A 13,664-nucleotide genomic window follows, 5' to 3' on the forward strand; every position below is an offset into this window, starting at 1 on the left:
GCTGTAGTCCATGGACTCCCAAAGAGTCGGACATGACTTAGTGACTGAACAACAACACTGAGACCTTTTTCTCCTGCAAAAGGCAAAGGCAGCATTTGCAGGTGGAAGCAACTCTCCAGATTGGCAGGCCGCATTGCCTCTCAGCTGTGGACCAAGTGCAGTGATTGCACTCAGGCGAGAACAGTGTTCCTGCCACATCCCTCCTTCCCCAGCAAGGTAAGGGACTCATGGGCTGGGTGCTGAGTTCTGCAACCCCCTCCCTGGTTCATCATCCGTTCCCTCCAGCCATCTGCAGGAGCGTGGACTGGGGGGACCAGGCGAGGCCCCCTGCCCGGCCCCTGGTCCCCTGCTCCCAGCCCTGGCCCAGGCCCCGCCTTGCCATGAGCGGCCGCAGGCCAATAAATGGCTTCTGCGCCCCACACGCCTGGCCAACTCAGCCACAGCTCCATTCACGCTGGCTCTTCCCCCCATTCCCAACCTCTCAACTCCCAACAGTGAGCCCTCCACCCATGGAGGAGGAGACGTACCTGGAGCTCTACTTGGACCAGTGCTCCACCCAGGTGAGCCTAGAAGCCACCGCCACTGTCCCAGAGTCAGGGCCCACTTCCTGCGCACCCAGGAGTCTGCCTTCAATTTATCTCTAGTAAAATTCCTAGCAACCCTAGGAGGTGGGCTTCATTATCCCCATCTTTCAGTTGAAAAACTAGAAGGTTCAAGGGATGAATTAACTTACTAAAGGTTGCTGGTCCACTGTGAATACAAATTGGAGACACCCGAGGCTTCTTTCAGTTGGTTGATTCTTACATTTAGAGGTTTTGCTTTTTAATCTAGGAACTGTAGAATACAGAGGCAGGAATCCTCAGAAAGAAAAACAAGGGACTTCCCTGTTGGTTCAGTGGTTAAGACTCTGAGTTTCCATTTTAGGGGCCTGGGTTTCCATCACTGCTAAGGAAATTAAGATCATGCATGCGGCGGAGCCAAAAACAAGTGAAAAAGCAAGAGAGCAATTATGGAGGGGGTGGGGGTGGGGTTGCTTAAATAGACCCGTGATTAGCAGTGAAGTAGAAATAGTGAAGTACCACAGCATTTAACATTGCAAAGGAGAACCCAAGTTGGGAAGATTACGTGAAAGATGAGTTAACGGCTCTGTAAAGACAGTTTAACAAAAAGTTTCTTCAGGTATAAGACTGTACTCTGTATACTTAGGGAATACTCTGTAAGCTTATTCTCTAAGGTGTGTTCCTATGAGTAAACTCAGGAGGCTTTCAGGGTTCCACTGACATAAAACGTCTCTCTTCAATATCTTGTTGCCATTGCCTCAAATTCCTTGTTGAAGTTCAGTTCTTTGGGTGGGAGTTTTGCCTTCTGCTAAAATGCCAAAATGGGAAAAAGGAGGGGAGTCACCGATGTTGCAGACATTAGCGCTTTAGTGTGAATTGGCTAGAACAGAAGAGGCCCCGGAAACAATGGAGAGGAATTTGGGCCGCTGTCCCCACCTCACTTTTGCTAGGGTCCATCTGTGAGGTGGGGGTGGAGGTGGAGGGAAATAGGGGCTAATAACATAATCCAAAATGAAATAAGGTCAACTCTTATTTTAAGAGAGTAACTGCATTCTTCTAAGTGTTTGTGTCTAACATTTAGTCACCGCTGCCATCTGCTGGACTTGTGGTAACAGCACCATCAATTGGATTTGAAAGTTAAAGAGTAAAAGTGAAAGTCTCTCAGTCCTGCTGACTCTTTGCGACCCCATGGCCTATACAGTCCATGGAATTCTCTAGGCCAGGATACTTGAGTCGGTAGCCTTTCCCTTCTCCAGGGGACCTTCCCAGCCCAGGGATCGAACCCAGGTCTCCCACATTGCAGGTGGATTCTTTACCAGCTGAGCCACAAGGAAAGCCCAAGAATACTGGAGTGAGTAGCCTATCCCTTCTCCAACGGACCTTCCTGACCCAGGAATCGCACCAGGGTCTCCTGCATTGCAGGCAGATTCTTTACCAGCTGAGCCACCAGGGAAGCCCAAGAATACTGGAGTGGGTAGCCTATCTCTTCTGGCGGATTTTCACCCAGGAATTGAACCAGGGTTTCCTGCTTTGCAGGCGGATTCTTTACAACTGAGCTATCAGGGAAGCCCCATAAAATGCAAAGAGGGCCACAGAAGCCACAGGCCGACAAGGATGGGATTCGAACCCACATGTGCAGAGCACAATGGATTAGCAGTCCATCACCTTAACCACTCGGCCACCTCGTCCCAACAGGATCTAGCCAGACTTGTTATGGGCTTCCCTGGTGGCTCAGATGGTAAAGAATCTGACTGTAATACAGGAGACCCAGGTTCTATCACTGGGTTGAGAAGATACTCTGGAGGAGGGCATGGCAATCCACTTCAGTATCCTTGCCTGGAGAATCCCATGGACAGAGGAACCTGGTGGGCTACAGTCTATGGGGTCTCACAGAGTCGAACACGACTAAAGTGACTTAGTACACAGCACACACAGACATATATATACTTCCCATGTGGCGCAGTGGTAAAGAATATGAGTTCCATCTCCGGGTCAGGAAGATCCCCTGGAGTAGGAAATGGCAACCCACTCCAGTACTCTTGCCTGGAAAATGCTATGGACAGAAGAGCCTGGCAGGCTACAGTCCACAGGGTTGCAAAGAGTCGGAGACGACTGAGCACACATTTTTAGCCAGACATATTAGCTGAGATAACTTTGTCATGGAGAAGACATAGCACAAGGCGTTTGTGACTGTTCAATTGTTAGAAGTCGGATCTTCTGACAGGTGAGGTTATCCTGCCAGCTAGTGGTCAAAATATAGAATCCAGGCATGCAACTTGGGTGATGTGGGTGGTAATAGTACCAACAATTTTTCTCCATAACAAAGGCCACGAGTTTTATATTAGCTGTTTCCCTCAGTTGCACACTTCATTCCCTCGGTTGATGATAATGGAAGTTGATTAGCCTTCCCTGGGCTGGAAATACAATACACTGATTTAAACTAGTCTTTCCGTTTAAATTTCAACAATAACTTTCCCCCTATGCACATAAATGGAATGATTTCTTATCTCTCCTTTGACTAGAAGGAATAAAGATGAGTCCTTTGTGGAGGCTTGATTAGCACTCAGGCTGTATCCTCAGCTTCCTTCACTTACTGCTCTTCTCTTTAAAATATGATTTTAAAACTCAAAACAAACCTTTAACTCAACTAAAGTTTATAATAAACTTAGGGAATACAGAAAAATCTGTACTTTTCAAAGTACAGATTTAAAGCGTGATTGCCAACTTACCTGAATTACAGAACTGGATTTAGAGTAGCAACTTACTACAAATCTAACCAAAGAAAAACGTTTTATGAAACATGCTTTTTCTGTATTTTAAGATACATTTTCCTATTTTCATGAAGTGTGTTGTAACCCTAAAGCAGAACTTTAAGGAGACTGTGGAAAGAGCAGGGTGTGAATATAAGCTTTGTGAATGGCCTCCTCCTGAACACACTGCCTGCCAGCCACGGTGGCATCCTTTGGGTGTGACATGATGTTCTGTCTGTTGTGTTTTGTCTGTTTTGGGACCGGCCTAGGATGCCCTTACCCCATCCAGATCACCCCTGCTGAGCCCAGCTGTGCCTTATGATGTGGACATGCTTACTTCATCCAATCCAGAGACTGCATTTAATCCCCAGCTTGAAGAAGTCACAGAAACATATGGCAGTTTCTCAGCTGTGGATCTTAGCCTCTTACCAGATGAGCTCTCCCAAGAAAATAAAGACCAGACTGTCATTAGGAGCAAGAATGAAATTGAAGAAAACTGTAAAAATCAAAGTTGGCAAACTAGGTTGCCCTTATCCAGCCGGATGGACACTGGCCTGGCCTTAAACAGCAGCAGTGGGTCAAGTTCCCATTCACGTCTGCACCCTGCTGATGGTAACTCAGCCCAGTCCTCTCCTGAGAAACCACACTCCTTGCCTCTGGCGTCCATAACTCCTATGACACCAATGGCCCCTATTTCAGAATGTTCTGGAATTGTGCCTCAACTACAGTAAGTTGCTACTGTTTTAAATGAGTAATGCTTCTGAGTATAGATTTTGTATTCTTGAATGGGGTCAAAATAGTGTAGGGAAGAGAATTTCAGGTCTCAGTATCCTTTGTATTATAAGCTCTTAGTAGACTTGGTTTTAGACTATTTACCTGGAAGATGAAGCACCAACTCTTGATCTCCTAAGCAGGAGTTGAGGGTTAGTCTACATATTCCTGAAGGATTATATTGTTTATACTGCTGCTACTGCTAAGTTGCTTCAGTCGTGTCCAACTCTGTGCGACCCCATAGACGGCAGCCACCAGGCTCTGCCATCCCTGGGATTCTCCAGGCAAGAACACTGGAGTGGGTTGCTATTTCCTTCTCCAATGCATGAAAGTGAAAGGTGAAAGTGAAGTCACTCAGTCGTGTCTGACTTCTTGCGACCTCATGGACTGCAGCCTACCAGGCTCCTCTGTCCATGGGATTTTCCAGGCAACAGTGCCGGAGTGGGTGGGTTGCCATTGCCTTCCCTGATTGTTTACACTAAAGCACTTTAATTGTTGTAAATTGTGGTTGGAGTTGGAATAACACAAAGGATAAAAAAAGGTAAAACTGAATTTGATTTGCAAGTTGATTTGATGTTGTGCTTTCTATTTTGAGGCGTTTTGAAAAAGATCTAAAACTTAATTTTAGTCAGTCATGAAATTTTAGAAAAAGTTATTTTAGTCCTTTAGGATTTTTACAATATACTAAGGACTGTGTTACTATATATTTCACATTTAGAATAATTCTCCCACGAGGAAGTCACCTAAACCTATAAAATGAGGAAGTTAATATGTTTTAATTATTTTTTACTTTTTAAATCTGGTATAACTTAGGTTGACTTATTTCTTTAGGAACATAGTTTCCACTGTAAACCTGGCCTGTAAATTGGATCTGAAGAAAATAGCTTTGCATGCAAAAAATGCAGAATATAACCCAAAGGTAAGATTTCTCAGTAATTTTTTCAATAATTAGGTTCTATTTAGATGTTCTTTCCCTCATAGGATCATGATATTGACTCACTCCTTTGTTAATATTTTTAGAAAAGAAAAAATGTTTGGTGGAAGACTTTTGGCAATTTGAAAGTTTAATTGCCTCATTCTCTGTTTTGAACTTACAAAAATAATCTCATTTTCTCTGTTGAATACTTATTAAGCCATTGTAGACATTAAAAGAGAAGGCAATGGCAAGCCACTCCAGTACTCTTGCCTAGAAAATCACATGGACGGAGGAGCCTGGTAGGCTGCAGTCCGTGGGGTCGCTAAGGGTCGGACACGACTGAGCAACTTCACTTTCACTTTTCACTTTCACACATTGGAGAAGGAAATGGCAACCCACTCCAGTGGTCTTGCCTGGAGAATCCCAGGGACGGGGGAGCCTGGTGGGCTGCCGTCTATCGGGTCACACAGAGTCGGACACGACTGAAGTGACTTAGCAGCAGTAGCAGCAGACATTAAGATCTTTCCCTTGTTATTCAGAAAAACCTTTCAGTATGACTGTTTTCAGCCTGACTATGGAAATGCTAACTTTCTTACAATGTCATCATATTCATGGAAATAATTTTTTCTAATTGTTGTCCCATTTAGCTGACACATGCATTTTTTTCACTTATAGTTTCTCTTACCTAGGAAATCTCAACTGTATAAAGTGCAAAGTTGAAGTGTATGATTCCGGCTTTAATAAAATCTATTTTATTACATTCTATCTTATGTATCAAAATCAAAGTTTAATAAAATCTATTCTTTTTTGTGTCTTTCCAAGGCCAGGCATCCCATTTTCAGTGGTCTGTTTACCTAGGATTTGTTAATTCAATCAACATTTAATGATTAGTTAAATTACTTAGTACAAAGATGAGTAAGGCCTGGTGCCTACTGGGGAAAAGTTCACTGTCTTGGGTAGTGGGGATTTAAGGAGTTAGATGAAAAAGGCTGTATTAGTCAGAACCCAGAGGATCTTGCCAACATCAACTATTTATGGATAAAATCTTTGTGTTTCCTGTTGTGTAGTGGCGCTATTGACATCTGAATTTAAATGTTACCTGAATATTACCTAGTGCAACAAAGCTTTCCTGTTTATCTTTTGTGTTGCTGGCTATGATGAGGACAGAAACCCAGTAATGGGCTAGGATTTTTAAGGATGTAGCTATGATTGACTACACAACTGAGCAATCAGCATTTTGAGCCTATTTTATTCTCTACTGTCCTCAGCTCTCCTCTCAATTTGGTGCATAGGACTTGTCCATACTTAGACTTGACAGCTGGAAAAATTCTCGTTAGGCATTTCAGATGTCTTAAGAATTTAACAAAATGGCTATCAGGTGAGAGTGTCACCTTTTTAGTAAACACCTGGAAAACATTAATAGGCCTTGATCAGTTGTGTGTAGCGCTGACTCAGGGTTCTTTTTACTGTCAGCACTTCAAATGCAATAAGACCTGTAAAGCTTTTAGCATAGGGTCTGAAACATAACAGGTACTCAAATTTTAGCTTTACTATTATTATTCTTACCTTTTAGAATCATGTACATTTTAGAATCATGATCATTTTGTTACCTTAAGGTAGGAGAATAGACCCAGACATTTTTTAGTTTTCCCACTAAATTTCAATTTATTCAATATGTTTCATGTCCAGCTCACCCTTGCAACTGGAATAGTGCTGACCTTCAGTTCAGTTCAGTTGCTCAGCCATGTCCAACTCTTTGTGACCCCATGACTGCAGCATGCCAGGCTTCCCTGTCCATCACCAACTCCTGGAGCTTATTCAAACTCATGTCCATCAAGTTGGTGATGCCTTCCAACCATCTCCTCCTCTGTCATCCCCTTCTCCTCTCTCCAATCTTTCCCAGCATCAGAGTTTTTTCCAATGAGTCAGTTCTTCGCATCAGATGGCCAAAGTATTGGAGTTTCAGCTTCAGCAGGTGTTAACCCCTGCTGCTGCTGCTAAGTCGCTTCAGTTGTGTCCGACTCCGTGTGACCCCATAGACGGCAGCCGACCAGGCTCCGCCATCCCTGGGATTCTCCAGGCAAGACCACTGGAGTGGGTTGCCATTTCCTTCTCCAATGTGTGAAAGTGAAAAGTGAAAGTGAAGTCGCTCAGTCGTGTCCGACTCGTAGCGACCCCATGGACTGCAGCCCACCAGGCTCCTCTGTCCATGTGATTTTCTAGGCAAGAGTACTGGAGTGGCTTGCCCTAGTGGAGGTTAATTGTTCTTTTGGCTTCTGTCTTTAGAGGTTTGCCGCTGTCATAATGAGGATCCGAGAGCCCAGGACTACAGCCCTCATATTTAGCTCTGGGAAAATGGTCTGCACAGGAGCGAAAAGGTAAGAGGAGCCACCCTCTTCCAAAGCCAGACAAACAATTCAGTATGTGAAACAAGGAAGGATGGTATTAATATTCTAAAACACATAGTAGATGCAAAATACTTTGCTGAAGAGTTAAATTCATGAAATGTGAAGTTAGGGGTTGAAAACATTCAGCCTCATCATACTGACATATCCCACTTTACAGTCTCCCATAGTGAAGGGGGCTTGTTTCTAAGGTATATTTAAAATGAAAAAAAATAAAAGCTATAGTAGTAGTAAAGCCTGCTATAAATCTGGGGAAGTCGTTGTGTATTTTCCACATTGCAGGCAGATACATGGATAGAACTTTTCAAAGGAGGGAAATTAGACATTTCTTGACTATTAGCTTGAGCATTCACTCAGGAGGGATCTCTTAAAAGGCTTCTCTTTCCTGGATCTCATGCTGAGGTAGCCCTGTGCTGATGGAGATCTGTTGGCCGTAAAACTGATAGGAGAGCTGCTCTTCCCTCTGGTGTTAGTAGATGAGTAGTAAATTGTCCTCCTGAAAGGGTGTACCAATTTTCTTCAATGAACACTGAGTGTTAATATTCTTCTTTATATTTGCCAAATTTATTGGCAAAAGTTACATTGTTTTAATTACATTTTTATTTACTAGTGAGACTAACTTTTCATAAGGATATAAACTGTCTACTGTATCTTTTCCCCAATGTTCTATGGAGATATTTATCTTTTGGTATTTAAGTATTTTTGCCATTTTGTACTATAAGCATTTCTCCCATATTAATGTTAGTGATATTTTTGGTGGTTTTTTTACACACAATTTAATTTTGTGTGTGTATGGTTAGTCTATCCAACCTTTCTCTTTACGCTTCAGTGTTTGGCTTCACGCTCAGGAAGGCATTCCCCACATGTAAGTATTGACCTCCATATGTTTTTCTTGTTTCTTCCTAGTCTTGCTTTGCATTGAAGAGAGGAAATTAACGTTTTGATTCATCTAGAGCCTTCTCTGGATGAAGGAAATGTTCTGTATCTATGCTGTCCGGTGTGGTAGCCTCTTGTCACACGTGGCTCCTGAGAACTTGAAATATGGCTGATACCACAGAGAAATTGAACTTCTTACTTTGTTTTAAAATTAATACAAATTTAAATAGCCACATGTAACTGGTGGCCACCATATTGGGCACAGCAAGTCTAGAATTTCATTTCAATATTTTCAAATGGCCAGTCAGTGTCCCAATACATTTATCAAAGAATCCATTTTATCTATTTCTCCCCCACCTGTTTTTGCATGTTCTTTACCTGTATCCAAGTAAGTTTCTGGACTTTTTCTTCTGTTGATCTGTGTATCCTCTGATCTAGAAATCTCCATTTTGAAGTCATTTTTGGACATCTCTGCAAAGATGTTCATTTCAGCATTGTTTAAAATGGGAGCAGAGGGAACAAATATCTAGGAAGATAGTTTTGATTCAATCAAAAAATGAAATCATTTAGCCACATATAGTATTAGTAGCCACATATTAAGGTTGTTAAGTTTTGGATTGAGAGTTGTGAAAGTTTGGTTAGTATAAGGGATATCAGAATTATCTCCAAAAATGTATGCCAGTGTAGTTTCTTTAGTTGTAATAACCAGAGTTTGCAGAGTGAGGGATACCTGTGTTTGCACAGAAAAGTGCAGAGGGGCTAAATTTATCAGTGGTAATCACCACTGGCGTTGAAATTTCAAGGTTCTTAATCTAGTTTCGCATGTTTGTACAAGAACATATATGTAAATTGTAACTGTTAGTTGTTTGAATGGGAATTTCTGTGTGATACAAGAAACTATAGGGCTATGAAAATTCTTGAAATTTGACCTTATAAATATTAGCACTGTAGGAAATGTAATGGGTCAGTTAGGTGAAATATGTTTTTTTTAAATGGGAACCACTTATTTCACTTCTGCTATGGGGACATGGCCCTGCTAAGGACATTTCAGGAGTTGGAAATGGATGAGGAGAATCAACATGAAGTGAGGTCACGTGAATAGGACTATGGTGTGAGAGAGCTAGAATAGAAGGAAACTACCAGTCCCTTTGGTCCAGGCAAGTAAATTCAATCCGGCTTTTCTTTAATGTGCTTTCTGATTTTCAACTTAAAGATAGGGATAAGCCATAACAGAGGGTAGAATTCGTAGGTTTTACTCACCAGGTGTTGTCCCTGTTTGGCAACCCCTGCTACTCATTGTTTTTATTTTGGTAGTGACCATAGTGACCACTGAAAAGTATCTAGTGAAAAAGCCCCAAATCTCAGGATTTCACATTCTCCGCCATAGATTTAAGGACAGAGCTGGACAAATATTTAGAAGGACATAGCCACACAGTTGGATGAATTTCTTTCTTTCTCATTTTGAGCATGAGTTGAATGACAGTTGTGTAAGAAAGCCTAAGCAAAACTGGATAGATTTTGAGGTATTTTTATGACTCTTTTTATAAGTATATAACTTGCCCCATAAAGATCCAAGTCCTGACATCCTATCTATACCACTCAGATGGCTCATATCTTACTTTTTTCATGTTGATGTTTTTTGTAGGCACGTGTCCTTATTTTTGCTGCTGTTCTCAACTAAATGGCACACACTTTTAGACCACAAGGATGGTTCTAAAACCTGAGTGAGCACCACAGTTACTGGCAGGCTTGTTACAACGTAGATTGCTGGGCCCCACCCAGAGTGTCTGCACAGCTGAGGCAGGACCCAGGACTTGGCATTTCTATCACATTCTTGGGCAATCATACTGCTGCCGACCCGAAGACACCTTTCGAGAACTGGTGGAAATTGTTAATTTTATCTAATAGCACTTAAAACAAGTAAAAGAAAAAAAACTATACGTAAAAGATGGCTAGGAAGACACAAATCTATTTACGATTCAGTTCAACAATTGTCCATTGTACCAAACCCTTTTCTGGGTGCTAAGGACAGTAGTAGGGGAGGTGGGTCCTTCTCTTCAAAGTCTGCAGCTTCCTTGTATACAGTGAATGATAAACATGGTACAAATGCTAAAAATAAAATCAGAGAAGTGACTGAATATAGCCCAACTTGTCAGCAGTCGCAGTGATTAAGACATCTTTAATGTCTTGCCCCTCCCCAGCGAAGAGCAGTCTCGACTTGCAGCAAGAAAATACGCTCGTGTGGTGCAGAAGCTGGGCTTTCCTGCCAGATTCCTCGATTTTACAATTCAGAACATGGTTGCAAGTTGTGATGTGAGATTTCCTATCAGTCTGGAAGGTTTGGTGCTAACCCATCAGCAGTTCAGTAGGTATGATTATATAACTTCACTTTGAGTTTACCAAAATATTAAAATCCTATTTGGGTTGCTTATATGATACATCTTTCAGAGAAAGTGTAGTTTTTTTTAAGCCACAATAAGTGAAAGGGTTAAGTTGCTATACCTAAGTCCTCATTGGTTACCATATGTGTCTAATTTTCTGAAACGGTGGTTCTCAAAATTAAATTGACGGCTTATCAACACACATTCCTGCCTGGGCTGCAGTCCCCAGAGATTCTGCTTGACTCTGCATTTCTAACAAGCTCACAGGTGATGCCATTGCAGCTGGCCAGAGGCCCACACATTGAGACTCACTAATGTATCAGTTCAGTTCAGTCGCTCAGTCGTGTCCGACTCTTTGCGACCCCATGAATCATAGCACGCCAGGCCTCCCTGTCCATCACCAACTCCCGGAGTTCACTCAAACTCATGTCCATCGAGTTGGTGATGCCATCCAGCCATCTCATTCTCTGTCGTCCCCTTCTCCTCCCGCCCCCAATCCCTCCCAGCATCAGTCTTTTCCAGTGAGTCAACTCGTCACATGAGGTGGCCAAAGTATTGGAGTTTCAGCTTTAGCATCATTCCTTCCAATGAACACCCAGGATTGATCTCCTTTAGAATGGACAGGTTGGATCTCCTTGCAGTCCAAGGGACTCTCAAGAGTCTTCTCCAACACCACAGTTCAAAAGCATCAATTCTTCGGTGATCAGCTTTCTTCACAGTCCAACTCTCACATCCCTAATGTATAGATTTCTAAAAGAAAAAGTCACACCTGGCTGGGGGCAGTGGCAATGGCAGGAAGAGAAAGGGTATGATGTGGACTAGGTAAGTAGGAAGGGCTGACAGCCAGTGAGGGGAGAACGGGCTGGAGAAAACATTTTTTAATAATATTATAATAATAAAGAATGGCCATAGCATATTTTATGAAGGCAATCCTATCTAGTTTTTGTCCTGTGGAGTTTGAGGGTTTTATTTTCCTGGGTGAAGTTGTAGCCCCCACCACAGCTTCTTTCATGGATTCATATTTCTTGGGGAGTATCTCTAGTCTGCTTGGCTTCTTCAAACGAAACATCCCATCTCAACAGCAAATGCTCGTCTTCCAGCTGCTTCTGTGCTTCTCACAGCCTGCTCAGGCCCTCAGAGAGTGGTGATGGAGGGTGACTGATCAACACTAAATCCCACCACCCCTTAGGCCAGGGCACTTGAACTGGCTTAGAATCACAGATGCTCTTAAATTCTTGTGATCTAACTTGAACTGAAGTCCTTTCACTCTGCTTTTCCTTCCCTTTGCCTTTAAGCAATCATTCTGTTTAATAATAGAGAGGGATCATAGAGCTGTGTTTTCTTTAATGTTAACTCTCCATTGATATATGACCTAAACAGAAGTTAAAAACTGCCTTGTTTTCCCCTAACTTTCAAAAAATTTTTGTTCATTCTGAGATTTAGCTTTTATGATACTCTTTAAGCAATATCTTGCTCTTGATTGTATTTTCATTTTTTCCTCTGCCTCAGTTTTTTTCAGCATATGTTTATTAAGTACCTATGAGGTATCCTTTGAGTTCACTGAGAAGCATCTTGGAATGACTCATAGATTCATAGTAAAATCTTCATTTTTAAGAGTCTCTGAACACATACTCTATCTTATCTTCCAGATCCTCAACCTTGGACCTCCTGTCTATCTTTCCCTGAGTCAGTTTTTAATGAACATGTGAAAGATGTCTGCCCAATTTTGAGGTACATGTCTGTATTAGTCTTGGCATTCCCCTTTCTGGCCATTTAGGGCTCTGAAATGATGTGTACAGTTCTTCCCAAATTTCATTTCTTTTTCACCAAGATTGTCTTCTTTGTAGGTCAGATTTAAATCTGGAGTGGGAGTGCCCTCTTGTCAGTACTTCTACCTCTGAAAAACGAAATTGCAGAAGGGCAAGATGAGAATTCATCTGATGCACTGCTTTTAGTCACTTGAAGTGGGTCCATCACTGTTTTCCCCTCCTCGTAAGCCAGTTTTATGATCTCATTCATTTTTTAAAAAATTTGGCCAGATAGTCTCACAGATACCTCTTTCTAGTCTCATTTTTGCCTCCCCCAAAATGTCCTCCATCCTATCTTATGGATTACAACTCCAGTGTGTGTATTTGTGACATCGGGGCATTAAAATACCTCTTTCTCAGCAGATTTGTGTCTTTAAAATGAAGACTTTCTTTAATTGCCTGTAGCCCTATGGGGGAACCATGGCAACATATCACTTATAGTTGTCAAGTTTGCTTTATGCTAAAACCTCAAGTTCATTTAATTCCCCTGATTCTACAAATATGTATATCAGCATCTGATAATATGTATCTCACTTGTTACTGGGTACCTTCTCCATCAGTCTTTCTATGCCATATTTGTTTTCTGTTTTCCCTTCCATTCAGTTTTTATTGGGTTGGCCCAAAAGTTTGTTTCATCTCATGGAAAAATCCAAATGAAATTTTTGGCCAATCCAATCAATCAAAGTTATCTTAAATATTTCTTAAATGAGTAGAATCGAGGTGGCTACTGTGTAGTAGATGCTATGGTGATAGTGGCAATCAATGCAGCCATGGGCCCTTGCCGTTATGGAACCACAATTTAAAAGGGGAAACAGAGAAACCAAAGACAATAATGAAATGTAACTATGAAGGTGTAACTGTGCAGGTGAACACCTCTTGGCGTGTTTTGGTACCATCAATTAGGATACTTAATTGGGGAAGGGCTGAAGATAAGGAAGACTTCTTAAGGGAAGTGACATTTAAACTGAGATTTGAATGAGCTGGTTTGGTCCAAGAGATCGGCAGCTATTTGTTGTTTTCAATCTTCATGAAATGTTCCCCGTCTCTACCCAAAACCTCTTCTCTTTCTGTCTCAGCCTTCTTTTGAAATGAAGTAGAGAGTAAATAAAATGAAGTAAATCTCTAGTTGGGAGTTCATCATGCTGCTGCTCTGCGCTGCTCAGTCACTTCAGTCGTGTCTGACTCTGTGCGACCCCA

At 42.0% G+C, this 13,664-nt stretch overlaps 1 protein-coding gene and 1 non-coding gene across 2 annotated transcripts in view; one reads left to right on the top strand and one right to left on the bottom strand.

Annotated features, from left to right (window-relative positions):
• The first annotated feature begins 494 nt into the window (after positions 1 to 494).
• Positions 495 to 13,664, top strand: part of TBPL2 (TATA-box binding protein like 2) — a 28,863-nt gene continuing 15,693 nt past the window's right edge. Inside the window, exons 1-5 of the mRNA XM_055436929.2 lie at positions 495 to 560; positions 3,580 to 4,037; positions 4,913 to 5,000; positions 7,284 to 7,375; positions 10,480 to 10,647. Of these exons, the coding sequence (XP_055292904.2) occupies positions 510 to 560; positions 3,580 to 4,037; positions 4,913 to 5,000; positions 7,284 to 7,375; positions 10,480 to 10,647 (857 nt within the window). The 5' untranslated portion in view covers positions 495 to 509. The remainder of the gene's footprint in view (positions 561 to 3,579; positions 4,038 to 4,912; positions 5,001 to 7,283; positions 7,376 to 10,479; positions 10,648 to 13,664) is intronic.
• TRNAS-GCU (transfer RNA serine (anticodon GCU)) lies at positions 2,167 to 2,248 on the bottom strand. The gene has a single exon. It is a non-coding gene; the product is annotated as a tRNA-Ser (tRNA).

The sequence above is a fragment of the Moschus berezovskii genome, chromosome 9 (assembly GCF_049115385.1).
Source record: "Moschus berezovskii isolate FMDL1 chromosome 9, NW_MosBer_1.0, whole genome shotgun sequence".
NCBI lineage: Eukaryota > Metazoa > Chordata > Mammalia > Artiodactyla > Moschidae > Moschus > Moschus berezovskii.